General features: G+C 43.3%; 1 protein-coding gene across 2 annotated transcripts in view; it reads right to left on the reverse strand.

Moving 5' to 3' along the window:
- Positions 1–6,925: 6,925 nt before the first annotated feature.
- LOC115168663 (copine-5) overlaps positions 6,926–26,932 on the reverse strand; it is a 158,633-nt gene continuing 138,626 nt past the window's right edge. For both annotated transcript variants that reach the window (XM_029724135.1, XM_029724134.1), the window contains 4 exons: positions 22,516–22,618; positions 18,432–18,489; positions 8,149–8,222; positions 6,926–7,721 (listed from right to left, as the gene is read on the reverse strand). In XM_029724135.1, coding sequence (XP_029579995.1) covers positions 7,518–7,721; positions 8,149–8,222; positions 18,432–18,489; positions 22,516–22,618 — 439 coding nt within the window. In that variant the 3' untranslated portion in view covers positions 6,926–7,517. The remainder of the gene's footprint in view (positions 7,722–8,148; positions 8,223–18,431; positions 18,490–22,515; positions 22,619–26,932) is intronic.

The following is a 26,932-nucleotide window of genomic DNA, read 5'->3' on the forward strand; positions in this document are numbered from 1 at the left end:
AGAGTCAGTAGAAAGGCCTCTTTAGTGTCCTAAGTTTTCATAACTGTTACCTTAATTGCCTACCGTCTGTAAGCTGTTAGTGTCTTAACGACCGTTCCACAGGTGCATGTTCATTAATTGTTTATGGTTCATTGAACAAGCATGGGAAACATTGTTTAAACCCTTCACAATGAAGATCTGTGAAGTTATTTGGATTTTTACGAATTATCTTTGAAAGACAGGGTCCGGAAAAAGGGACGTTTCTTTTTTTGCTGAGTTTATTATTAATCTGGGGTACAGTATCTTAAACAATCCTCCTCACATCGACCCCCCCCTCCCCTTCTAGCTCTGACTCTCCTGATAACTACGTTATTGAGGATAAATGTACTTTCTATGCCTGTGATATTTGGTTCTCACTTAGCTATCTTAAGATAAATGCACTAATATTAAGTCGCTCTGGATAAAAGTGTCTGCTAATTGACTAAAATGTAAAATATAAATGTACTGTGACAGTTTGTCATTAGCAGTTCATTGTGTATATACTGTACTTGTACATGGCAATTACTTTTTCCTGTCCCCCCAGGTAGGAAGGTAACCATGCAAAGAATCGCCATCAGAAAAATTGGTAACTAGATGATTTCTAAACATTTAAAGTAATAGCTATATGTCATTAGCAACAGATGTTCTTCTGTTCAGACTGTAGAGGACAGTATTGTATGGTCTATTACATTTCCAACGGTCTCTCTCTCTCCCTCCGTGTGGTAAAGGTAACTATCCGTCAGCAAAACGGTACCTAGACGTTTTAACGATGTATGACAGTTATATATGTCATCAGCAGCTCTGTGTCTCTTTATATAACTGTTAAAACAGCAGAGGAGTGTAACGGCTCTACTTTCTCTAGCCTTTTCTACTTCCAGCTGCTGTTTTCCTTCCCCCAGGTGGCCAGCTTGGTTTGTCAGCAATGCATGTCATTAAAGCTGCTGAGAAAAACACATTTCAAGGGGAACGCTCACTGTGAGGGTCGAGGGAACACAGAGAAGTGTTGTGATTGGACAATAGGATCCCAGCAGGAAGCTATACGGTAGAAACTACACATTCATCTGAAAATTCCTGAAATTAAAGCCTAAAGATTTAATGAGAATGGGATATACTGTAGATGATTGATTTTAAGGGGGATAGCTACAGTTTTCCTTTTGCAACCCAGCATCTCCTCTAAAGACTACCATTTACCAAGGATAACAAACCAACTCTTATTGGAGCAGCATTTAGCAGGTCTGTGTATGGGTTGGGAGACCCAGGTTTGAAGCCCCCTGTGGTCATTTGCTAAAATTGCTGTACTATCAATAAAAACCCCTCTTACATTCAACTATCATTATTTAATTAATCTTCAGTCACTTTATTAAGGCAATCCATTACAAAGCATTTCACAAACCACAGAAATGACAATAATTATGTCCAATGTCTGGTTTGGAAAAGTATTCTTTATCATCAGCATGCAAACCAGAGACCAAGAGGAGGTACGCACTGTAAAGCATAGATATGCAATGACATAGAATGACATGTCATTCTATTTCTATGCTGTAAACACCCTAGGTCAAGGTATAAATAGTGACCAGGAGAAGCAAACACATGACCGATCTAAGGAACAAAATATGAGGGAAAAACATGAATGCAACATGCTACGTGACTGCTGTTTCTACTGTAGATACAGTATCATCCTCACCATCATAATCATCATTATACACAACAAATGGCTCACTCAGGGAGTCCCTGCCTATCACAGGCCATCAGTAAGGTGAGTTGAGGAGCAGGGACCACCAAACATGTTGCCATTTTGGCACAAACATGCACATTATCTAAGAGGTTCATTTCAAACGGAACATCTTTTGGATACCAAGTCGTCTTCATGTGGGGCTTATGTTAAAAGTTCAGACTCCAGTGGAGACAGCATTAAAAGTTATTTTGAAACGCATAATCTCTCTCAATTGCTTTGCTAACCCTACACAAAAATATTTTAACAAAATTGTATAAAAAAATAACAAACCCTCACTTTCATTAATTAACTACTATTAGACACCTATTTTCTAATCACAGTGTCTATGTACATGGGGGGAATATAAACAACCTTCACTATCCCTCACAACTAAAATAAACGAGAACAAATAAGTGAACAGATTCAAAACAAACTTTTCATAAAGATAACATCCTTTCTTTAGTATGAGTATTTGCTCATACCTTGAGGCAATGTAAATATACAGGTGGGATCTTAATTTGATCGCCCTGTTGCAGGAGAACGTTTGAGGTTTAAAAAGGCTTCTGAAGTCAGTAATTTCCCCTTTGAAATTTCAGACTTGATGAAAAATGTATCATCCCTAGAAATATATTATAATCCACATGTTAATTCACATTTCCTGTTGCTGCATGATTATTTTCTTGCAGTAGCAAACTGGCTCAAATTAAGATCCTACATCTGATTAAATTGTAAACAAGTGCTGACTTTTTTGTCATACATGCAGTACACTGTCACTACATTTGTAAAATAGATTTGATGCGTGCATTGTTCTCATTCAATACGAAAGTGTAATAGCAAACTTTAAGGAACTGTTGTTGCAGATGCAATGATAATACTTAGTAAATCTTTTTTTTGTTCAGTTGGCTATACTGTACATATGAAACAGTTATCATTCTAGGCATTAGGAATCATATGTTCAATAATAAAATATGGGAAGGGAACTGTTGCTAACAAAATAAAATAAGGGAAATCTAATCTGGATATGCAAGAGTTTCGATACTATAGGCACGTTTGGATAGAGATATTGGATTATTGTGATCTATCTGTGAGTAAATAATGGGCTTGCTGAACGCACCACTTAGGGCGTACTGTATATTGTAGGACTGCATTGGCATGGTGGCAATTTCATGTTGTTTTAAACACGGAGATGAAGAAACTAAACACGTTGTTCTACTGTGGAAAATACAATAATGTAGACATATTATCCTTCTGGTGTGTCCTGTCTACGGGACTGAAAAGACAGAGACAGTGCTGCTCCGCTGTGTGCTCAAGAAACTATTCCTTCAAAATGGCAATATGGCAAGAACATAAATATGACAATACATCAACAACTTAAACATGGCTAGATATAACAATGGTAATATGGCAAGAACTTAAATATAAGAATGCATCAACAACTTAAACATGGCTAGATATAACAGGGCGGCAGGTAGTCTAGCAGTTAAGGGCGTTGGGCCAGTAACCAAAAGGTCGCTGGAATCGAATCCCCAAGCTGACTAGGTGAAAAAGCAGTCAATGTGCCCTTGAGTAAGGCACTTAACCCTAATTGCTGAGCGTCTGGTAAACGACTAAAATGTAAAATGTGTTTTGGAACAACGCACACACGATGAGTAACCTTGTCCGAAACTTGGGGACTTGTGTTGGCTACTTAAGCTAACTGCTTTATCTCAGCGGGCTAACACAGTCTTGTGGTGTGTAGGAAACCCGGATTCGAACCCCAGTCGGTTACATATACATCAACAACTTAAATTAAAGTTGGCAATACATCCCTAGCAACAAGTTTGAAATCTATCAGTAGTCCAGATGAAGTGAGTAAAATAGATTGTACAGTCGTGGCCAAAAGTTTTGAGACTTGAGACAATTAATTGCAAAGTCCCTCTTGCCATGCAAATGAACTGAATCCCCAAAAAACATTTCCACTGCATTTCAGCCCTGCAACAAAAGGACCAGCTGACATCATGTCAGTGATTCTCTTGTTAACACAGGTGTGAGTGTTGACGAGGACAAGGCTGGAGATCACTCTGTCATGCTGATTGAGTTCGAATAACAGACTGGAAGCTTCAAAAGGAGGGTGGTGCTTGGAATCATTGTTCTTCCTCTGTCAATTATGGTTACCTGCAAGGAAACACGTGACGTCATCATTGCTTTGCACAAAAAGAGCTTGACAGACAAGGATACTGCTGCCAGTAAGATTGCACCTAAATCAGCCATTTATCGGATCATCAAGAACTTCAAGGAGAGCGGTACAATTGTTGTGAAGAAGGCTTCAGGGCGCCCAAGAAAGTCCAGCAAGCGCCAGGATCGTCTCCTAAAGCTGATTCAGCTGCGGGATCGGGGCACCACCAGTACAGAACTTGCTCAGAAATGGCAGCAGGCAGGTGTGAGTGCATCTGCACGCACAGTGAGGCGAAGACTTTTGGAGGATGGCCTGGTGTCAAGAAGGGCAGCAAAGAAGCCCCTTCTCTCCAGGAAAAACATCAGGGACAGACTGATATTCTGCAAAATGTACAGGGATTGGACTGCTGAGGACTGGGGTAAAGTCATTTTCTCTGATGAATCCCCTTTCCGATTGTTAGGGGTATCCGGAAAAAAGCTTGTCCGGAGAAGACAAGGTGAGCACTACCATCAGTCCTGTGTCATGCCAACAGTAAAGCATCCTGAGACCATTCATGTGTGGGGATGCTTCTCAGCCAAGGGAGTGGGCTCACTCACAATTTTGCCTAAGAACACAGCCATGAATAAAGAATGGTACCAACACATCCTCCGAGAGCAACTTCTCCCAACCATCCAGGAACAGTTTGGTAACGAACAATGCCTTTTCCAGCCTGATGGGGCACCTTGCCATAAGGCAAAAGTGATAACTAAGTGGCTCGGGGAACAAAACATCGCTATTTTGGATCCATGGACAGGAAACTCCCCAGACCTTACTCCCATTGAGAACTTGTGGTCAATCCTCAAGAGGCAGGTGAACAAACAAAAACCCACAAATTCTGAGAAACTCCAAGCATTGATTATGCAAGAATGGGCTGCCATCAGTCAGGATGTGGCCCAGAAGTTAATTGACAATATGCCAGGGCGGATTGTAGAGGTCTTGAAAAAGAAGGGTCAACACTGCAAATATTGACTCTTTGCATCAACTTCATGTAATTGTCAATAAAAGCCTTTGACACTTATGAAATGCTTGTAATTATTCTTCAGCATTCCATAGTAACATCTGTCAAAAATATCTAAAGACACTGAAGCAGTAAACTTTGTGGAAATTAATATTTGTGTCATTCTCAAACTTTTGGCCACGACTGTACACAGTATCAACTGCTCTTTATGCAGTTACTTCTTATATTGACTCCCTTTTAATGACTTCTTACATGCTGACTAGACGGGGCACGCGCATACGTCCGAGTGCGCCATTGCGCACGTTGATTTTGTCCATCCACACCAGACGCCATCACGACACGCAGTTTGAAATATCAAAACGAACTTTGAACCAACTATATTCATTTGGGGACAGTTCGAAAAGTATTAAACATTCATGGACATTTAGCTAGCTAGCTTGCTGTTGCTAGCTAATTTGTCCTATATAGCTAGCTTGCTGTTGCTAGCTAATTTGTCCTGGGATATAAACATTGGGTTGTTATTTTACCTGAAATGCACAAGGTCCTCTACTCTGACAATTAACCCACAGATAAAAGGGTAAACGAAGTTAGTTTTCTAGTAATCTCTCCTCCTTCAGTCTTCTTCTTCTTCTTTGGACTTAATATGGCGGTTGGAAACCAACTTTAAGGTGCATTACCACCACCAACTGGCCTGGACTGGAGTGTGGACCTCAGTTCATCTTTCAATCACCCACGTGGGTATATTCTCCTAATAACCAATGAGGAGATGCGAGAGGTGGGACTTGGAGAGCATCAAGCGTCACAAATAGAATCAAGTTCTATTTTTAGGGCCTGGCTACGCAGAAGCCCATTGACGCGTGTGAGCATTTTGGATGCAATGATTGAATAACATGTATGCATACATTTATTTTGCAACGCTCACGCACTTAATGCGAGTGGTGTGGTCAGCATGTTAGAAACGCAATGAATACACAATCTGTAAAAGAAAAAGGATAAAATGGCATAGGCTACAGTACTTATCCAATTATTTTTTTCCCTTCAGTTTATTTTATTAAATACTCTCTTAACTCTTATTTTTCTTAAAACTGCGTTGTTAGTTAAGGGCTTATAAGTAAGCATTTCAGTGTTGTATTCAGTGTTCAGTGTGGTACACCTGTTGTATTCGGCGCATGTGACACATTTGATTTGATTTGATTCTATTATACTGGGCTGAAAGTATTTCTCATAGTTTTATTTTCTCCGTGGAAAAAAAAAATCTATTCCAACAAATGAATGAATGTAGTTGACATCACACTTCGCAAAAGGTGTTTCATCAACATCTGTTGCCTTCTCAGTGTTCTATACCCACTATGAATTTCTATGGCACGGTCTGCAGAGGTTAAAGAAGAATCAACCAGAATCAACAACATCATACGAGAAGGATTATACAAAATACAACGAGAAGGATTATACCAACCAAGATATGTGTGAATGCAGCTAGCTAGACGACATACATCGCTACATACTAATACTATGGAAATACTATGCCTTTGAAGATGTGGCTCTGGTCGTGCATGAGCAGATGTGTAAACAATAATAACGCAGAATGTGAAGTAACTAGATTCTAGATTCATTCTCATTCATGACAACGTTCTAGAACTGGAAGACATTTCATTTTGTTGCTGTGCCATCCTTTCCATTGTCTTTGAGGGGTAGCTGTTGGTTGCTAGTATATAATTGTGGTATATATTTCATTTGATCGATATACGTATTGTATATGACCTTTGTGCTTTTTATTTGGACTGTTAGTGCATTTTGTTGATACCTATTGTAAATATATAGGGTAAGTATGTCTTGTACAGGGTGCATGAAGTTAAACTATCATACAAACATCTGGTCATCTGTGTAACTGTCACAATCCAAAATGTAAAAAGCATTCATCTTGATCTTTTACAGCTATTCCTAAACAGTTGGATAGTTTCTATCTACCACATGCTTTATATTACAGTACTCTTCAAAGTATAAATTAACTATTGTTTATAGCATTGATCCCCCCCCCCCCCCAAAAGAAAAACCTGTGGTGGGAAAATATGAAGAAAACTATTATCCCCAACATGAATAGATGATGTAGTTTTTACAATAGATACGACATTATACAGGTGATTCCTTAGTCCAACATACACCACCACTCTAAAATGTATCATATACACAAACGTGATACAAACTAGCACATTCTAATAATTCATGTCCTCAAAAACACCCTCTCCATCTAAGGCATGCTACCTGTTACATCACCACTTTGACAGCTCTGACTGCTAACATCTAACATCTGTTTACATCACTGCTCTGTTTTTCTCCTCTCTTCTCCTCCTCTGTGACTCTCCAATTCTCATCCCCCTCTTTGCCCTTCCATCAGGAGATGAAACTCAAAAGGAAAACTCCATGATCTTCAGCTTTTTCCATCAAAGCATTCTCGCTCCAAACAAAATGGAGTCTTATCAATTTGTTCAGCATGAATAAAAAATGCCTTGAAGCATTTTCACATTTACGTTTTGCATCCCTCCATGAGGGGGTCCACCATCCAGTCTACCACCCATCCTACCCGTGACCTCCTTCCACAGGGTTGGCGCCTCAGATGGGGGTAGGTCTGGGGCTCAGACAGGGGTGGTCTGGGTGAGGTCCTGGTCTTCAGGGTCTGGTTCCTCATTGAGTGGAGGCAGGAGGCAGGGTTTGATACCTCTACTCTTCATGTAGAGGATGAGCTGTTCAGGGATCTCAGCCAGGACGTCTTTGGCGAGCCGGGCCATACTCAACACGTGGTTTCCTGTCCGATCCATGTAGTCTCTGAACGGAACAAACTATATATATATATATATATATATATATATATATAGAGAGAGAGAGAGAGAGAGAGAGAGAGAGAGAGAGAGAGAGAGAGAGAGAGAGAGAGAGAGAGAGAGAGAGAGATCGTTTCTATAGCACTTTGATCTGTTTCGAACTTGAATGTGGCAATATGTGACAATGTTTATTGTTATTTCATTTCAGAACAATTTTGTCAAGTGAAACTATGATTGATTTTCCTAATATGTCAGATTGTTAGGTTAGTGGTGAATAGGAGTGTGGAATATTTCACAAATGGCATCTCTGTGATTTAAACAATGATGCTATCAATCATCAGTAGTTTCCTTACTGTATCGACGTGACCTTTCTGTGACATGCCCCCCCCCGCATCATTCATAAGTGTTGTGTTATGGTCATACGGGATGAACAGAAAGTGAGCTCTACCTGTACAATGTCTCTCTCTGCCAGCTTCCCTCGCGAGGAGATTCTGATGTCATCACCGTCAAGCTCCACCATGGCTACAGAGAAGAGAAAAAGAGACACATGTTTTAACCTCTACTGTCTGGGAAAGTCATTACTCTTCATCGTGGTTTATAACACCAGCTTAAACCTCTACTGTCTGGGTGAGTCATTACCCTTCATAGTGGTTTATAACACCAGTTTAAACCTCTACTGTCTGGGTGAGTCACTACCCTTCATAGTGGTTTATAACACCAGTTTAAACCTCTACTGTCTGGGTGAGTCACTACCCTTCATAGTGGCTTATAACACCAGTTTAAACCTCTACTGTCTGGGTGAGTCACTACCCTTCATAGTGGTTTATAACACCAGTTTAAACCTCTACTGTCTGGGCAAGTCACTACCCTTCATAGTGGCTTATAACACCAGTTTAAACCTCTACTGTCTGGGTGAGCGACCCTTCATAGTGGTTTATAACACCAGTTTAAACCTCTACTGTCTGGGTGAGTCACTACCCTTCATAGTGGCTTATAACACCAGTTTAAACCTCTACTGTCTGGGCAAGTCACTACCCTTCATAGTGGCTTATAACACCAGTTTAAACCTCTACTGTCTGGGCAAGTCACTACCCTTCATAGTGGCTTATAACACCTGTTTAAACCTCTACTGTCTGGGTGAGTCACTACCCTTCATAGTGGCTTATAACACCAGTTTAAACCTCTACTGTCTGAGTGAGTTACCATTCATTCTGGCTTATAACATCAGTTTAAACCTCTTCTGTCTGGGTGACTGACCCTTTATAATGGCTTATAACACCAGCTTAAACCTGGGATATGCTGATTCTTGATACCATTTGAAAGGAAAGACTTTGAAGTTTGTGGAAATATGAAATGAATGTAGGAGAATATAACACATTAGATCTGGTAAAAGACAATACAAAGAAAAAAACATGCAGTTTTTTGTATTTGTTTTGTACTATCATCTTTGAAATGCAAGAGAAATGCCATAATGTATTATTCCAGCCCAGGCGCAATTTAGATTTCTGTATCTGCAAAGTTTTAGATTGATCCAATGAAACATTGCATTTCTGTTAAAAGTTTGTAACAAGACTGCCCAAATGTGCCTTATTGGTGTATGAATAACTTTTCAAGTTAATAACTGTGCACTTTCCTCAAACAATAGCATGGTATTCTTTCACTAATAGTTACTGTAAATTGGGCAGTGCAGTTAGATTAACAAGAATTTAAGCTTTCTGCCAATATCAGATATGTCTATGTCCTGGGACATTTTCTCATTACTTACAACCTCATGCTAATCGGGTTAGCCTATGTTAGCTCAACCGTCCTGCTGGGGACCCACCAATTCTGTAGAGGTTTTAAACGTCTACTGTCTGGGTGAGTCACTACCCTTCATAGTGGGTTATAACACCAGTTCAACCCTCTACAGACTGGGTGAGTCACTACCCTGCACTGTAACTTTAACCATTATGGTGGCTTATTACACCAGCTTAAACATGCTGTACATTGTCTATAGGAGTGACTACCCATCATGGTGTCCATATTCCTATAGCTTCAGACTCACAAGGATGGGTCTCAGTGTCACTCGGACTTGTAGTTGGAGGCTGTCCTAATATGGCCTTTAGACATAGGTGGTGTGTGGGTTTCAAGTTTGGGGAAGCTTATTTCCACCACAAAAATGCACTTAATAGTAAAGCATTCCATGCATTTCTCATATTTGCAAACTTATGTAAGATGGCCTAATATTCCTAATGTGAATAATAAATTGAATAGTCATAATTTAGGCTATATAACTCAATCACAGTTTGCAAAAAATACTGTTCAATGCAGTGTAGTGGCATAGAGAAAGCCTAGGCTATATCGGATACATTTCTTCTCTTTTTTTTGCATAGGAAAATGTTGGTGTCACCCCCTAAAATGTTTCACCTGTCTCTATGATTGTTTCCACCCCCCTCCAGGTGTCGCCCATCTTCCCCATTATACCCTGTGTATTTATACCTGTGTTCTCTGTCTGTTGCCAGTTCGTTTTGTTCGTCAAGCCTACCAGCATTTTCCCCCTTGTTCCTGTCTTTGCTATAGTTCTGTTTGCTTGTTTCCCGGTTTTGACCATTCCTGCCTGCCCTGACCCTGCCTGCCGTCCTGTAACTTTGCCCCAGCTATCTGGATTACTGACCTCTGCCTGACCTGACCCTGAGCCTGCCTGCTGTCCTGTACCTTTTCCCCACCAGGCTCACCAGCAGGAGCGAGTACTCTGGTGGGACATATGGGGAACTTTTCTCCTTCCCTTAATCGCGCCCCTTTTCATGACATTTTGCTGTGGGGGAACCAGTTGAGATCGCTTCGGGTCCTCATCAACTCTGGAGCCGATGAGAGCTTTTTGGATTCTACCCTGGCTTCCGAGCTAGTCAACCCCACTCAGCCCGTTCCATTCCCATGGACGTTAGAGCGCTGGGCGGGCGCTCTATAGGCCGGCTCACCCACAACACCACTCCCATCAACCTACATGTGTCAGTGAACCACAGCGAGGCTATCCAGTTCCTGCTCATTAAGTCTCTTCATGTTCCCGTGGTATTGGGATTCTCCTGGCTCCAGCAACACAATCCCCTCATTAACTGGTCTACTGGTGCTATCATGGGCTGGAGCCTGTTCTGCCATGCCCATTGCCTGAAGTCAACACAACCTGCCTCAGGATGTTTTCCTGGGGGCTTGGAAGTCACCCCGGACCTCTCCGCCATTCCCACAGAGTACCAGGACCTCCAGGAGGTGTTCAACAAGGCCCAGGTCACTTCGCTTCCGCCACACCGACCTTATGACTGTGGGATTGACCTGCTCCCTAGCACGACTCCGCTACGGGGACGACGGTACTCTCTGTCGGGACCAGAGACCAAGGCGATGGAGACCTACATTGGGGACTCCCTAGCTGCAGGATTCATACAACCTTCTTATTCTCCCGCCGGTGGGGGTTTCTTCTTTGTGGAGGACAAGACCCCGTGCATCAACTACCGGGGTCTTAACGACATAACGGTGAGGAACCACAACCCACTACCCCTCATCTCCTCGGCCTTCGAGCCGCTCCAGGGGGCCACCGTGTTTTCCAAGCTGGATCTACGGAACACCTACCACCTGGTGCAGATATGGAAAGGAGACGAGTGAAAGACCGCCTTCAACAAGGCCAGTGGTCACTACGAGTATCTGGTCATGCCATTTGGCCTTACCAACACCCTGCTGTATTCCAGGCTCTGGTCAATGATGTTCTCCGCGACATGTTGAAACGGTTCATCTTTGTCTACCTTGATGATGTCCTCATCTTCTCCCCCTCCACACAAGAACATGTGCTCTATGTCTGACAGGTTCTCCAAAGCCTCCTGGAGAACCAGCTATTTGTAAAAGCAGAGAGTTTGAGTTCCATTGCTCCACCATCCCTTTTCATGGTTACATCATCGCTGCAGGGAGTGTACAAATGGATCCCGGGAAGGTGAGAGTGGTGGTGAATTAGCCCCAGCCTACTTCCAGGGTACAGCTGCAACGTTTCCTGGGGTTGGCCAACTACTATTGCCACTTTACCGGGGTTACAGCACCCTGGCTTCCCCTCTGTCAGCACTCACCTTGCCCAAGGTTCCGTTGACGTGGTCTCCAGCTGCTGACCGGGCGTTCCGGGACCTCAAGCATCGATTCACCACAGCTCCCATCTCGGTTCATCCTGACACATCACGTCAGTTCATGGTGGAGGCCAATGCCTTGGATGTCGGAGTGGGGACTGTCCTGTCCCAGCATTCTGCCCTGGACCTCATACTACATCCCTGCGCCTTCTTCTCCCATCGCCTTAACGCCATGGAAAAGAACTATAATGTGGAGAATCGTGAGCTTCTCACGGTGAAGATGGCATTGGAGGAATGGAGGCATTGGCTGGAGGGGGCAGAACATCCGTTCATCGTGTGGACTGACCACAAGAACCTGGAGTATCTCTACACTGCCAAGCGCCTAAACTCCAGGCAAGCCAGATGGGTGCTACTGTTCACACGGTTCAACTTCTCCCTCTCGTACCAGCTGGGATCTAAGAATGTCAAGCAGGATGCACTGTCCCGCCGCTATAGCCCCACGACTATGTTCCCTGAACCTGAGACCATCTTTTCCACTTTGTGCCTGGCGATGGCACTCAGCTGGGGAATAGGGAAGCAGGTCCGTGAGGTGCAGCATTCCCAGCCGGACCCCGGGGGGAGGGCCTAATAACCGGATGTTCATTCCTGACGCCATCCGCTGCGCGGTCCTTGAGTGGGTCCACTCATCCAGGCTTGCCTGCCACCCGAGCTCCCATCAGACCCTGGTCTTTGTGCGACAGTGCTTTTGGTGGCCTACCATGGTCCTTGATGTGTACGCATTCGTCCCCGCTTGCACGGTTTGTTCACAGAACAAGACTCCTGGGCAAGCTCCGGCTGGTCTCCTCCAACCTCTGCCTGTCCCTCACCGTCCCTGGTCTCACATCTCCCTGGACTTTGTCATGGGTCTTCCCCCATCTGATGGCAGCACCGCCATCCTGACCGTGGTGGATAGGTTTTCTAAAGCCGCCCACATCATTCCTCTCCCCAAACTACACTCTGCCAAAGAGATGGCCCAGCTCATGGTGCAGCAAGTCTTCCGGATCCATGGACTACCAGTAGGTCCTCAGTTCAGGGTCCTCAGTTCTCGTCCCAGCTCTGGAAGGCGTTCTGCACCCTCATTGGGTCGTCGAACAGCCTGTCCTCCGGGTTCCACCCCCAATCCAACGGCCAGTCGGAGCGAGCCAAGCAGGACCTATAGACTATTCTGCGCTGCCTGTTCTTCGCCAACCCCACCACCTGGAGTCAGCAGCTTGTGTGGGTAGAATACGCCCGCAACACCCTTCCCTGCCACAGGCCTATCTCCTTTTGAGTGTTCCCTGGGGTATCAGCCCCGCTCTTCCCTGAGCAGGAAGAAGAGGTTGGCATACCTTCTCCCCAGATGTTTGTCCACCGCTGTAGTCGTACCTGGAGGAGCGCCCGGTCGGGCCTCCTCAAGACCATCTCCAGGTATCGACAACAAGTGGATCGCCACCGGACCCCGGCTCCCCGTTATCTTCTCAGTCAGAAGGTATGGCTGTCCACCCGGGATCTGCCCCTCCGGGTGGAATCCCGGAAACTCTCCCCCCGGTTTATCAGCCCATTCCCCATCTCCAATATCATTAGCCCCTCTGCTGTTCGTCTTCTGTTGTCCCATACCCTTCTTATACATCCTACCTTTCATGTATCCAGAGTTAAACCCATGTCTCACAGCCCTTTGTCTCCTGTTTCCAGGCCCACCCCTCTCCCTCGTCTCAACGACGGCCAACCCATATACACGGAGAGGCGTCTCCTGAAGGTTCGACCTGAGGGCAGGGGGTTCCAGTACCTGGTTGACTGGGAGGGTTATGGCCCAGAGGAGAGGTGCTAGGTCCCCGCCAGGGCAATCCTGGACCCAGGCCTCATCGCGGATTTCCAACGCCGACACCCTGGTCAACCAGGTAGGATGCCAAGTGGCACCCCGGGGGGGGGGGGGGGGGGGGTACTGTCACACCCTGATCTGTTTCATCTGTCTTTGTGATTGTCTCCACCCCCCTCCAGGTGTCGCCCATCTTCCCCATTATCCCCTGTATATTTATACATGTGTTCTCTTCTCTGTTTGTCTGCTGCCAGTTCGTTTTGTTCGTCAAGCCTACCAGCGTTTTTCCCTTGCTCCTGTCTTTGCTATAGTTCCTGTTTTCTTGTTTCCCGGTTTTGACCATTCCTGCCTGCCATGACCCTGACCCTGCCTGCTGTCCTGTACCTTTGCCCACCTATCTGGATAACTGACCTCTGCCTGCCCTTGACCTGTCCTTTTGCCTGCCCCTGTTTGTTCAAATAATAAACTTTTGTTGCTTCGTCACTGTCTGCACCTGGCTCTTACCTTAAACATGATAGTTGGCCTTTTTTTAAACACATTTCATGCAATTTTACTACACTATATATGACTGGATACATTAGCAGAATAATTTTTTATATGACAAAAATTACAGAGTAACCTACTCTGCTGACACTGACAAACAGATCAATAAAAACAACATTGTCTGATCCATATAATCGACCTATGAAAACGGGAGGCACAAATACAATATGGCGTCCATCTAACCTGGAGGAATGTCACGGATCCCTCCGGAACTGTCATTACGCACACCTGGCCCATATTCCATTTGATTGGTAATTATATAAGTGTTCCCTTTGTTAACCATTGTCCTGTTGATTATTGTTCCAATGTCGGTTGGTCATGTGAGTACCTGTGCTGTGTTTTGGCTTTCATGCCACCTGGATTGTGCAGATGATTATGGGTCTCGTCCTGTGTGGTATCATTGTGTGATTTTATTCGAGGTACTCCTCGCTCTTTTGTTTGGGTTTTTACCCTGTGTTGTGTATACGTGTTTGTTTGGTCTTCGTCCCCGTGCCCTTACATGGCACGCTGTAATTTGGGTAATAAAAACCCCTATTACGCATTCCTGTGCCTGTCTCCCTATCCATTCATGCCAACGTGACAAGGAAGAAATTATTGTCCAAAAACAAACAAAAGTGGAACTGACCCAAAGATAAAGACAGTGAATATGCAAACTCACTGGGGACAGGGCCAATAATCAAACTCACTGGGGATAGGGCCAATAATCAAACTCACTGGGGACAGGGCCAATAATCAAACTCACTGGGGACAGGGCCAATAATCAAACTCACTGGGGATAGGGCCAATAATCAAACTCACTGGGGATAGGGCCAATAATCAAACTCACTGGGGACAGGGCCAATAATCAAACTCACTGGGGACAGGGCCAATAATCAAACTCACTGGGGATAGGGCCAATAATCAAACTCACTGGGGACAGGGCCAATAATCAAACTCACTGGGGACAGGGCCAATAATCAAACTCACTGGGGACAGGGCCAATAATCAAACTCACTGGGGATAGGGCCAATAATCAAACTCACTGGGGACAGGGCCAATAATCAAACTCACTGGGGATAGGGCCAATAATCAAACTCACTGGGGATAGGGCCAATAATCAAACTCACTGGGGATAGGGCCAATAATCAAACTCACTGGGGACAGGGCCAATAATCAAACTCACTGGGGATAGGGCCAATAATCAAACTCACTGGGGATAGGGCCAATAATCAAACTCACTGGGGATAGGGCCAATAATCAAACTCACTGGGGACAGGGCCAATAATCAAACTCACTGGGGACAGGGCCAATAATCAAACTCACTGGGGACAGGGCCAATAATCAAACTCACTGGGGACAGGGCCAATAATCAAACTCACTGGGGACATGGCCAATAATCAAACTCACTGGGGACATGGCCAATAATCAAACTCACTGGGGACAGGGCCAATAATCAAACTCACTGGGGACATGGCCAATAATCAAACTCACTGGGGACATGGCCAATAATCAAACTCACTGGGGACAGGGCCAATAATCAAACTCACTGGGGATAGGGCCAATAATCAAACTCACTGGGGACAGGGCCAATAATCAAACTCACTGGGGATAGGGCCAATAATCAAACTCACTGGGGATAGGGCCAATAATCAAACTCACTGGGGATAGGGCCAATAATCAAACTCACTGGGGACAGGGCCAATAATCAAACTCACTGGGGATAGGGCCAATAATCAAACTCACTGGGGATAGGGCCAATAATCAAACTCACTGGGGACAGGGCCAATAATCAAACTCACTGGGGATAGGGCCAATAATCAAACTCACTGGGGACAGGGCCAATAATCAAACTCACTGGGGATAGGGCCAATAATCAAACTCACTGGGGATAGGGCCAATAATCAAACTCACTGGGGATAGGGCCAATAATCAAACTCACTGGGGACAGGGCCAATAATCAAACTCACTGGGGATAGGGCCAATAATCAAACTCACTGGGGATAGGGCCAATAATCAAACTCACTGGGGATAGGGCCAATAATCAAACTCACTGGGGACAGGGCCAATAATCAAACTCACTGGGGACAGGGCCAATAATCAAACTCACTGGGGACAGGGCCAATAATCAAACTCACTGGGGACAGGGCCAATAATCAAACTCACTGGGGACATGGCCAATAATCAAACTCACTGGGGACATGGCCAATAATCAAACTCACTGGGGACAGGGCCAATAATCAAACTCACTGGGGACATGGCCAATAATCAAACTCACTGGGGACAGGGCCAATAATCAAACTCACTGGGGACAGGGCCAATAATCAAACTCACTGGGGATAGGGCCAATAATCAAACTCACTGGGGACAGGGCCAATAATCAAACTCACTGGGGATAGGGCCAATAATCAAACTCACTGGGGATAGGGCCAATAATCAAACTCACTGGGGATAGGGCCAATAATCAAACTCACTGGGGACAGGGCCAATAATCAAACTCACTGGGGATAGGGCCAATAATCAAACTCACTGGGGATAGGGCCAATAATCAAACTCACTGGGGACAGGGCCAATAATCAAACTCACTGGGGATAGGGCCAATAATCAAACTCACTGGGGACAGGGCCAATAATCAAACTCACTGGGGATAGGGCCAATAATCAAACTCACTGGGGATAGGGCCAATAATCTCTACTTGTGCAAATAAGATCTGCTACTGTTCGCTCAATTAAGTTGAGAATTTTGAAAACTAAAATACAGTTTGGAGTCTTTGTATTGTAATCTCTTTACAACAATAGCCATTTTCTTTTCAAAAGGTTTTTCCGCAATGTTTTTAAATATTGTGATATGCCATGGCTGTGTCTCTCTGCTTTTCACTGACAGTCGCAACTCAACAATCATTTATTTGGTTTATTTATTTTTTGCATTTTTTTTTTATATGATCCTCTGTGGCTAAATCATGCTTTCTGGTATAGTAGCCTATTTTGAATTATTTTATTTACTTCTGTATAGACAGGAGTAAGCTAATTAGGCTGCATAATTTTGCGCAATTTAATTCAATTTACTTTAGGGAAATCTTGGCTTCCCTTACTTAGCCTTATGGACGGGCTGCCTATGCCTCCTAATCAATTATAATAACTCCTTTTAACATTCATGAGAACATTCCCAGCATCGTAAATAACCATGTAAAAGAAGAATATTTAAAACCAAACACCAGCCAGCCACTGTTACAGCAAACAGCACCCCAAAATAGCGAGAATCAAAGTTGTGACCATATGTTGAAAATATTCAGATTGTACGCAACAGCTGTGAATTGCTTATTAACTAGGGACTTCCGCCAAACTGCCAATTAGCTAAGATCCCTCACACTGAAACTGCCCCTATAACCTCCTACCTTAATTCTATTGCATTATTTATTGTACATCAATGACAGAACACTTGGCATACTTGACAGAGGAATTTCTTATTTGAGTTGTGTTGATTATTTATGCAAATGTTTGAGTTGTTATTTCCTCAGCATAGGTCAAGGACTAAGTTAAAGACATGGTGTGAAAATGTTTTTTTTCTCTTAGCCACATAGTGAAATAATACTCTTTCTGACCAGCAGCAGCTTATAAGAGTCTCTTTTGAATTAAAAACATACACTGAGTATACAAACATTATGAACACCTGCTCTTTCCATGACATACTGTAGACTGACCAGGTGAATCCAGGTGAAAGCTATTATTGATGTAATTTGTTAAATCCACTTCAATTAGTGTAGATGAAGGGGAAAATAAGGATTTTTAAGCCTTGAGACAATTGACACATGGGTGCCATCCAGAGGGTGAAAAGTGCCTTTGATATGGTATGGTAGTAGGTGCCAGGCGCACCAGTTTGTGTCAAGAACTGCAACGCTGCTGGGTTTTTCACACTCAACAGTTTCCCGTGTGTATCAAGAATGGTCCTCCACCCAAAGGACATCCAGCCAACTTGATACAACTGTGGGAAGCATTTTCATCAACACGGGCCAGCATCCCTGTGGAACACTTTCAACACCTTGTAGAGTCCATTCCCTAACGAATTGAGGCTATTTTGCAGGCAAAATGTATACATATATTTTTTAAATTGAGCCTTTATTTAACTAGGCAAGTTAGTTAAGAACAAATAACTGGGGGTGCAACTCAATATTAGGAAGGTGCTCTTAATGTTTGGTATACTCAGTGTATTTACTTGACATCGCTATCGGCTAATTATAAATGAAAAAAAAAAAAAAACATTGAAATATCATGAAAGCATTATGAGGGGGGTCAATCTCACCATCAAACTCAGCTTGGCCGACTCCAACAATGATGATAGACATTGGAAGCTTAGCAGCCTGCGGAGAACAAACACAGTGACGAACAAAGAAGTAGATGTGATATTGTCAACATTCTGACAAGGTGTTTTTGAGTTCTTACGTGGGCAAAAGCTTTAGTCATTAAACGTTCATACCGGTAGTTTTCTTTGTTTAGTGTACTTTGCAAAATTAAAACAATTGATCCCAAAAAAAGATTCTGAAGAGGACTGATCAAAAAATATTTAAAAAATCAGTCACAAACCAATCTGACACCCTCAAACAAAGCAGTTGATCACTATTCAAACTGTGTATATTGCATTGGGTTTATTCAGTGACACAGTAGCAGTGCTACTTCTTTCGCAACAGTATACACCAGTCTGCTAATCCAGTCGCACAGGGCAGCAAGACACAAGGAGACCATTGGATGAAAGACAAATAAATGTGCATTGCACAGACAAGATAACCAAAACACTGCATCTGCTGCCAATTCCCTGCTTGCTGCTTGCTGTTCAGCTCAGCTCTAGTTGAACAATCAGTCTGGGGAAATGCATCAGAATTGCAAAAAACTTGTCCATATCCAGCCGAATTCTCTGGAGGTTGAGAAATACATTCTCTTTAGCCATGTGTGGATGTATTGCTGCCACAAGGAATATCAGTTTTACAGTAGACAATTTTAAAAGTAAAAGATTTGATTCAGTCATGGAATATTTTGTCCAGGCAAACTACTACAGTATAGCCAACGTAATAGTAAACGGTAGAATATACAAAATAGCACAGGATATTGTCTACAGTGTTAATACAATGTGTTCTGTAGAGAGCAAGTACAGAGGAGGAGAACATAGCACAGCAAAAATGCTTACAGTACATCTCTCCTCCCAACAGTGAAATACACTTACACCATCTCTTATTTAGGATGCCTGGTAAAGCAGCATAGTAAATGTCAGGGGCGCTACTTTCACTGTGGATGGGGGGGTATCCCCCCCCACATTCTGAAATTGCATTTTTGTCCCCCCCAGTTTTATCATGTGATACAAAACGAGGCAACGGTGTACTTTAGGACCATGCGAATGCCTCCGAAACCAGAGTTCCGTGCCCCTGGGAAACGTACCGTAAGCGATCAAAAAAGCTGGTGCTTTAAACCAGCTAATGATGAACTGGTGCTTTAAACCAGCTAATGATGAACTGGTGCTTTAAACCAGCTAATGATGAACTGGTGCTTTAAACCAGCTAATGATGAACTGGTGCTTTAAACCAGCTAATGATGAACTGCTGCTTTAAACCAGCTAATGATGAACTGCTGCTTTAAACCAGCTAATGATGAACTGCTGCTTTAAACCAGCTAATGATGAACTGCTGCTTTAAACCAGCTAATGATGATATGGTGCTTTAAACCAGCTAATGATGAACTGGTGCTTTAAACCAGCTAATGATTAACTGCTGCTTTAAACCAGCTAATGATGAACTGCTGCTTTAAACCAGCTAATGATGAACTGGTGCTTTAAACCAGCTAATGATGAACTGGTGCTTTAAACCAGCTAATGATGATCTGGTGCTTTAAACCAGCTAATGATGAACTGGTGCTTTAAACCAGCTAATGATGAACTGGTGCTTTAAACCAGCTAATGATGAACTGCTGCTTTAAACCAGCTAATGATGAACTGCTGCTTTAAACCAGCTAATGATGATATGGTGCTTTAAACCAGCTAATGATGAACTGGTGCTTTAAACCAGCTAATGATGATCTGGTGCTTTAAACCAGCTAATGATGAACTGGTGCTTTAAACCAGCTAATGATGAACTGGTGCTTTCGAAGCGAAAGACGATGTGCCTGAGCTGGCATCAATGATCTAACATGCCCTGCACTGTACACTGTAAATCTTACTCTGCTTATCTGAACTGTGTCTCTATTCCACTACATCAACATAATAGGACCAATCTATGATTTATCCTCTTGCCACCACCACCCAAAGTTCGATGCTGCAATATGTTATATTGGGAGTTATACGGTAAAAGCTCTGTGGTATGAATTAATGATAAATGCCTGTGTTGAAAACACATTCGGATGCGGAGAAGATGCAGGGTGTGTGTGTGTGTGTGTGTGTGTGTGTGTGTGTGTGTGTGTGTGTGTGTGTGCATATATGTGTGCTCTTTCTCTCGTTCTCTCTCTCGTTCTCTCTCTCGTTCTCTCTCTCGTTCTCTCGTTCTTTCACTCTCTCTCACACTGAAACTAACATATTTTTCTATTTAATCAACACCCCTGTATCAATAAATGCCACATCATATTTTCACGAAGACTGAACCACAAACATACATTATTTAGTTGACACTGTTAGTAACTTTACTTCTAACCCAGGGGATCCTACTCCAGCAAGCTGTTTAAATACCATCTATTTTTGGACTGCAAAAATAATTGCAAACCCAACAACTTTGAATAGTCCCTGGCTGTAATAGTATTTTCCGGCCTGCAGAAGCAAACCTGGAAGTTTCTAAAATCTTTAAAATATTCATGAATTTTATTCCAACCATCCTCTGCATGACAAACCAGTCAGTGAGGCAGCCCCTCCCCCACCCTCCCCTGTGTAATGGGTATAAACTGCCAACACATTGATCGCGTTCCAAATGGAAGCCTATTCCATATGTAGTGCACTAGTTTTAAGCAGGGTTCATAGGGCTCTGGTCAGAAGTAGTGCACTAAATAAGGAATATGGTGCACTTTGAGACATAGATATGCAGTGATGTAATAGTGGCCCAAATGAATTATGGGCCATGGGGATTCTGCTGTTCTGTCCTGACAGAAAAGGAAGAGAGTAGGCCCTCCTGTATAAACCACTGCCCTTAGTGGACAGTTAAGTTAAGGAGAGATCTGTGAAACATCAAAGACAGGGGTTGGAGCTAATATTTAGCCCAAAGGCTGGCCTGGTAAGCGGGCAGACGAGTGGGGGACTGGAGGGTAAGTTGGACTCCATAGAGATATGCAAAACTAAATCAGCAGGACAGTATGGACGAGTTCAAAGAAAACAATTGGAGAAAACAACTGATAGCGACAAAAGATTCAACTCCAAATAAACAAGTAATTCAGTCCTTTGTCCCTGTGTTGAGTGATAGTGACAGTGATTCTAGTTGACAGGACTGTAAATGCAATGGCAGGACACAGAAAGCAGGGCCAAGGCAGCAGGTTAGAAGGCTTGGTTGAGTCAGTTGAAGTTGGTTAGAGGTAGAGGCTTGGCTGATACAGGATAGAAGACTTGGCTGAGGTAGGTTAGAGGTAGAGAATTGTCTGAGGCAGGTTGAAAAGTTGAGACAGGTTTAAAGTCTTGGTGGAGGTAGGTTGGAATGCTGAGGCAGGTTCGAAGGCTTGGCTCGGTTGAGGCAGGTTAAAAGCCTTGGCTCAGTTGAGGCAGGTTAAAAGCCTTGGCTCAGTTGAGGCAGGTTAGAAGGCTTGGCGGACGCAGGATAGAGCAGCAGACAAGATCTTAAAAGGAAGGTGTGGCTGTTCTAATGGTTTGACTAACAGTCGCAAATTCCCTTTAAACCCAGTCTGCTGTGAGGTCAGAGGTTAGAGGTCATCAGAGGTCAGGATGCCGTGCTGCTCCCCCATTGGACAGTAGACACACTCTGTGTATTCCCACGGCCAGAGATACAAAGTGGATTCAAAGGGCTTTTCATGAACAAACTATTTTAGAAGCCCACAAGCAAGCGTTAATGTAAAGTACAGCGCTATTATAAACTAATCGATCTTCATATATACAAAACCTTAAATTGGGTCAAACAAAAATAAAATAACATCCAAACAACAGTGAAACAACTTGAGCAGACAATAGAACTGAACATCGGCCTACTTCCTCAAATAAAGTGACCCTGAAGAGAATGTCTCAAAGCAGCAGAAAAACATACATTGACTTTGGCCAGGAGCTAGCTGAGGTAAAAAGGCAGCGGTGCTATAGTGAGTTACAGTAAAAGCACCCGTAAAGCAGAGAGGGAGAGAAAGCGGGAGAAAGAAAGAGAGAGAGAGAGACAGGGAGACAGAGGATTATGGGTAATGGGAACATCCAGCAGACCACTTACGTTGACGATGGCCTCCTTGGTCTGGGCCATGTCTGATATGACTCCATCTGTGATGATGAGCAAGACAAAGTACTGAGAACCGTCTTGGACGGCCGCTGCATACCTGGGAGAGAACAGAGCACAACAAGTTAGGGGCTCAAAGATAAGATAAGATAAGAATTGCCCCCTTCCAATACTGATGATGGAGCAGTAGATATTCAGTAACACAATGCAGGGCTCGACTAAATTGGTTGCGCTGAAGATCTGCGCTGCAGATTGACATTAAAAGGGATACTTTCGGGATTTTGGTAATGAGGCCCTTTAATCTATACTGAACAAAAATATAAACGCAACATGCAACAATTTCAAAGATTTTACTGAGTTACAGTTCATATAAGGAAATCAGTGAATTGAATATACATTCATTAGGCCCTAATCTATGGATTTCACATGACTGGGAATACAGATATGTGTCTGCTGGTCACAGATACCTTAAAAAAAAGGTAGAGGTGTGGATCAGAAAACCAGTCAGTATCTGCTGTGACCACCATTTGCCTCATGCAGCGCGACACATCTCCTTCACAAAGAGTTGATCAGACTGTTGATTGTGGCCTGTGCAATGTTGCTCCATTCCTCTTCAATGGCGGTGCGAAGTTGTTGGATATTGGCGGAAACTGGAACACGGTGTCGTACAGGTCGATCCAGAGCATCCCAAACATGCTCAAACGGTGACATGTCTTGTTATTATGCAGGCCATGAAAGAACTGTGGCGTTTTCAGCTTCCAGGAATTGTGTACAGTTCCTTGCGACATGAGACTGTGTATTATCATGCTAAAACATGAGGTGATTGCGGTGGATGAATAGCACGACAATGGGCCTCAGGATCTCGTCACGGTATCTCTGTGCATTGAAATTGCCATCGATAAAATGCAATTGTGTTCATTGTCTATAGCTTATGCCTGCACATACCATAACCAGCAAACCGCTCGCCCGTATGACGCCATACACGTGGTCTGCGGTTGTGAGGCCGGTTGGACGTAATGACAAATTCTCTAAAACGACATTGGTGGCAGCTTATGGTAGAGAAATTACATTTAATTCTCTGGCAACAGCTCTGGTGGACATTCCTGCAGTCAGTATGCCAATTCCACGCTCCCTCAAAATTTGAGACATATGTGGCATTGTGTTGTGTGACAAAACTGCACATTTTAGAGTGGCCTTTTATTGTCCCCAGCACAAGGTGCACCTGTTTATTGATCATGCTGTTTAATCAGCTTCTTGATATGCCAGGTGAATGGATTATCTTGGCAAAACGTGTGCACAATATTTGCGAGAAATAAGAAATGCTTTTATGCGCATAACATTTCTGGGATCTATTTCAGCTCATGAAACATGGTACAAACACTTTACATGTTGCGTTTAATACTTTTGTTCAGTGTACTTCCCCCGGAGTCAGATGAACTTGTGGATGCCATTTTTATGTCTCTGCGTCCAGTATGAAGGAAGAGGTAGTTCCACGAACCAATGCTAACTACAGTTAGTGCAATGACTGGAAGTCTGTGGTATCTACTAGCACACTTCCAGTCATTGCACTAACGCTAGTTAGAAACTTCCTTTAAACTGCATGTAGGGCCAGAAAAATGGTATCCACAAGTTCAAATCCAGAAGTATCCCTTTCAAAGGTAATTTCCGATTGAGCTGACATCTTCAGCGTTTACCGTGAATGCAGCCCTCGAGAACGTGAGCTCATATACCATTCAATGTAAATCGCACTACAACGGGGATCTTCAGTGCTATGGATCGATGCAGTAAAGAGATCCATCGAACTCGACCAAAACAATGAAAATGTCATGGCAACACCACTCACACGTACCCCGTGGGGTAAAGATTCAGAATCTCCTCATTGCCCCACATCAAACTTGTTCATGCAGTACAGATGTAGGATCTTATTTTGAGCCAGTTTGCTACAGCAATGTGGATAATAATGGAATGGATATTTTTTGTAGGTGTTGATGCATTTTTCTTAGGAAAATTAAGTCAATGTGGAAATTACAAACCTGAGAAACCTATTTAAACCTCAAATACACTGCATATTTTTGAAAGTTCATTTTAAGTTCTCCTGCAACAGGGTCATCAAATTAAGATCCTATATCTGTATGTGTATATCACACTATGTTGAGGTAAAATCTGAGTATAATGCTTGTTTTGATGTCAACCCCATCGTCACCAATGAACTGCATTACACTTAAAAATGTCTTCAAGTTCCACCACCGATTTCTATATGGCTAGCTATGCGTACCAGCTTATACGAACGTGAGTTAGCATTTAGCAGACATTTCTTTCTAACCCTGAAAAGGACTATTTGTAAATATTATGCAGTGAAAAAACAGCCAAATATATCCAAATCGGATTTTATTTAACCAGATTGTGGGCCTGTTAGAACACAAAAATCATCACGAATTTGACGAATATCCACTTTGTAAAATCAGATTATTTCTAATGTGCGCCATTGACAGCGTCCTTGTTCTTACCCCCACGGTCTGCTTTCCAATGATCCCTTTACCGCATGTATGAATCGAGCCTTAAAAGCTGATCTCTAACCTGTCAAAGGCACACACACACACACACACACACACACACACACACACACACACACACACACACACACACACACACACACACACACACACACACTGTGTCTTCTAGATCTCTGAGGCCCAGTGCTTGTGAAGAGCCACATCATAGTCTCAGCAGTGTTCTGTATGTACATGACCTAGATTCCATCACCCATCCCTACATGAATCATTTACTTATGTGTTTAGAATTGCAAATCATTGTATTTCTTTATTCTTTTTAGAGTTATTATTGATTGGCAGGTAGGCTCATGATTTGACCAGGGGCTGTGTATATTAAGCCTCTCAGAGGTTAGGATCAGCTCCCTCCTGTCCATGTAATCTGATTCATTTACATTTTTAGTCATTTAGCAGACACTCTTATCCAGAGCGACTTACAGTAGTGAATGCATACATTTCATACATTTTTTTCTCCGTACTGGTCCCCTGTGGGAATCAAACCCACAACCCTGGTGTTGCAAACACCATGCTCTACCAACTGATTCATTATGATCTAGGATCAGCTCCATCCTGTCCATGTAATCTGACTCATTATGATCTAGGATCAGCTCCCTCCTGTCCATGTAATCTGATTCATTATGATCTAGGATCAGGTCCACATCTTTCCATGTAATCTGATTCATTATGATCTAGGATCAGGTCCCCCTCTCCATGTAATCTGATTCATTATGATCTAGGATCAGGTCCCCCTCTCCATGTAATCTGATTCATTATGATCTAGGATCAGGTCCACATCTCTCCATGTAATCTGATTCATTATGATCTAGGATCAGGTCCCTCCTGTCCATGTAATCTGATTCATTATGATCTAGGATCAGCTCCCTCCTCTCCATGTTATCTGATTCATTATAATCTAGGATCAGGTCCCCCCCTCTCCATGTAATCTGATTCATTACGATCTAGGATCAGCTCCCTCCTGTCCATGTAATCTGATTCATTATGATCTAGGATCAGCTCCCTCCTCTCCATGTAATATGATTCATTATGATCTAGGATCAGCTCCCTCCTGTCCATGTAATCTGATTCATTATGATCTAGGATCAGCTCCCTCCTCTCCATGTAATCTGATTCATCACGATCTAGGATCAGCTCCCTCCTGTCCATGTAATCTGATTCATTATGATCTAAAAGGCAAAACTGATCCTAAATCAGCTCTCCTACTGTACTCTGATCCTGATCTTTTTTATTGTGATTAGAGAAGAGGAGACAACAGTGACACGTCCAAGTGCTCATTATGCCAAAGCTAAGGACGTTTTGACATTTCAGCTGGACCTCTGGGGGTTGTTGTTGAGCCTTTCCTCCTGCTTTCTAATTTAGCTTGTCAGATGATTGGCTCTCTGGAGTCTGGAGTTGACACTTTAATTAAAGACAAGGAGGGGTTCAGCATCAGAGGGATGGTGTGTCTCCGTGTGTGTGTGTGTGTGTGTGTGTGGTAGTGTGTGTCCGTGAGCGTGAGTGTGTGTGTGTGTGTGTGTGTTTGAGTGAGAGGAGGTCACACAAACACAGACTTGAGACATTACTGTTGTTTTGGAGATTAAAAGGACATCTAGCCTCATCAGGGCCACACACACACACACACACACACACACACACACACACACACACACACACACACACACACACACACACACACACACACACACACGTTTTACTATCCTTGTGGGGACCAAACAATTGATCCCCCATTCAAAATCATATTTTCCCTATCTTAACCCTAACCCTAAACCTCTACTGTAACTCAAACCCTAATTCTAACCCAAATTCTACCCCTAACCTAACCCCTAAGCCTAAAATAGCCGTGTTCC

Source organism: Salmo trutta, chromosome 30, assembly GCF_901001165.1.
Source record: "Salmo trutta chromosome 30, fSalTru1.1, whole genome shotgun sequence".
Taxonomy (NCBI): Eukaryota; Metazoa; Chordata; class Actinopteri; order Salmoniformes; family Salmonidae; genus Salmo; species Salmo trutta.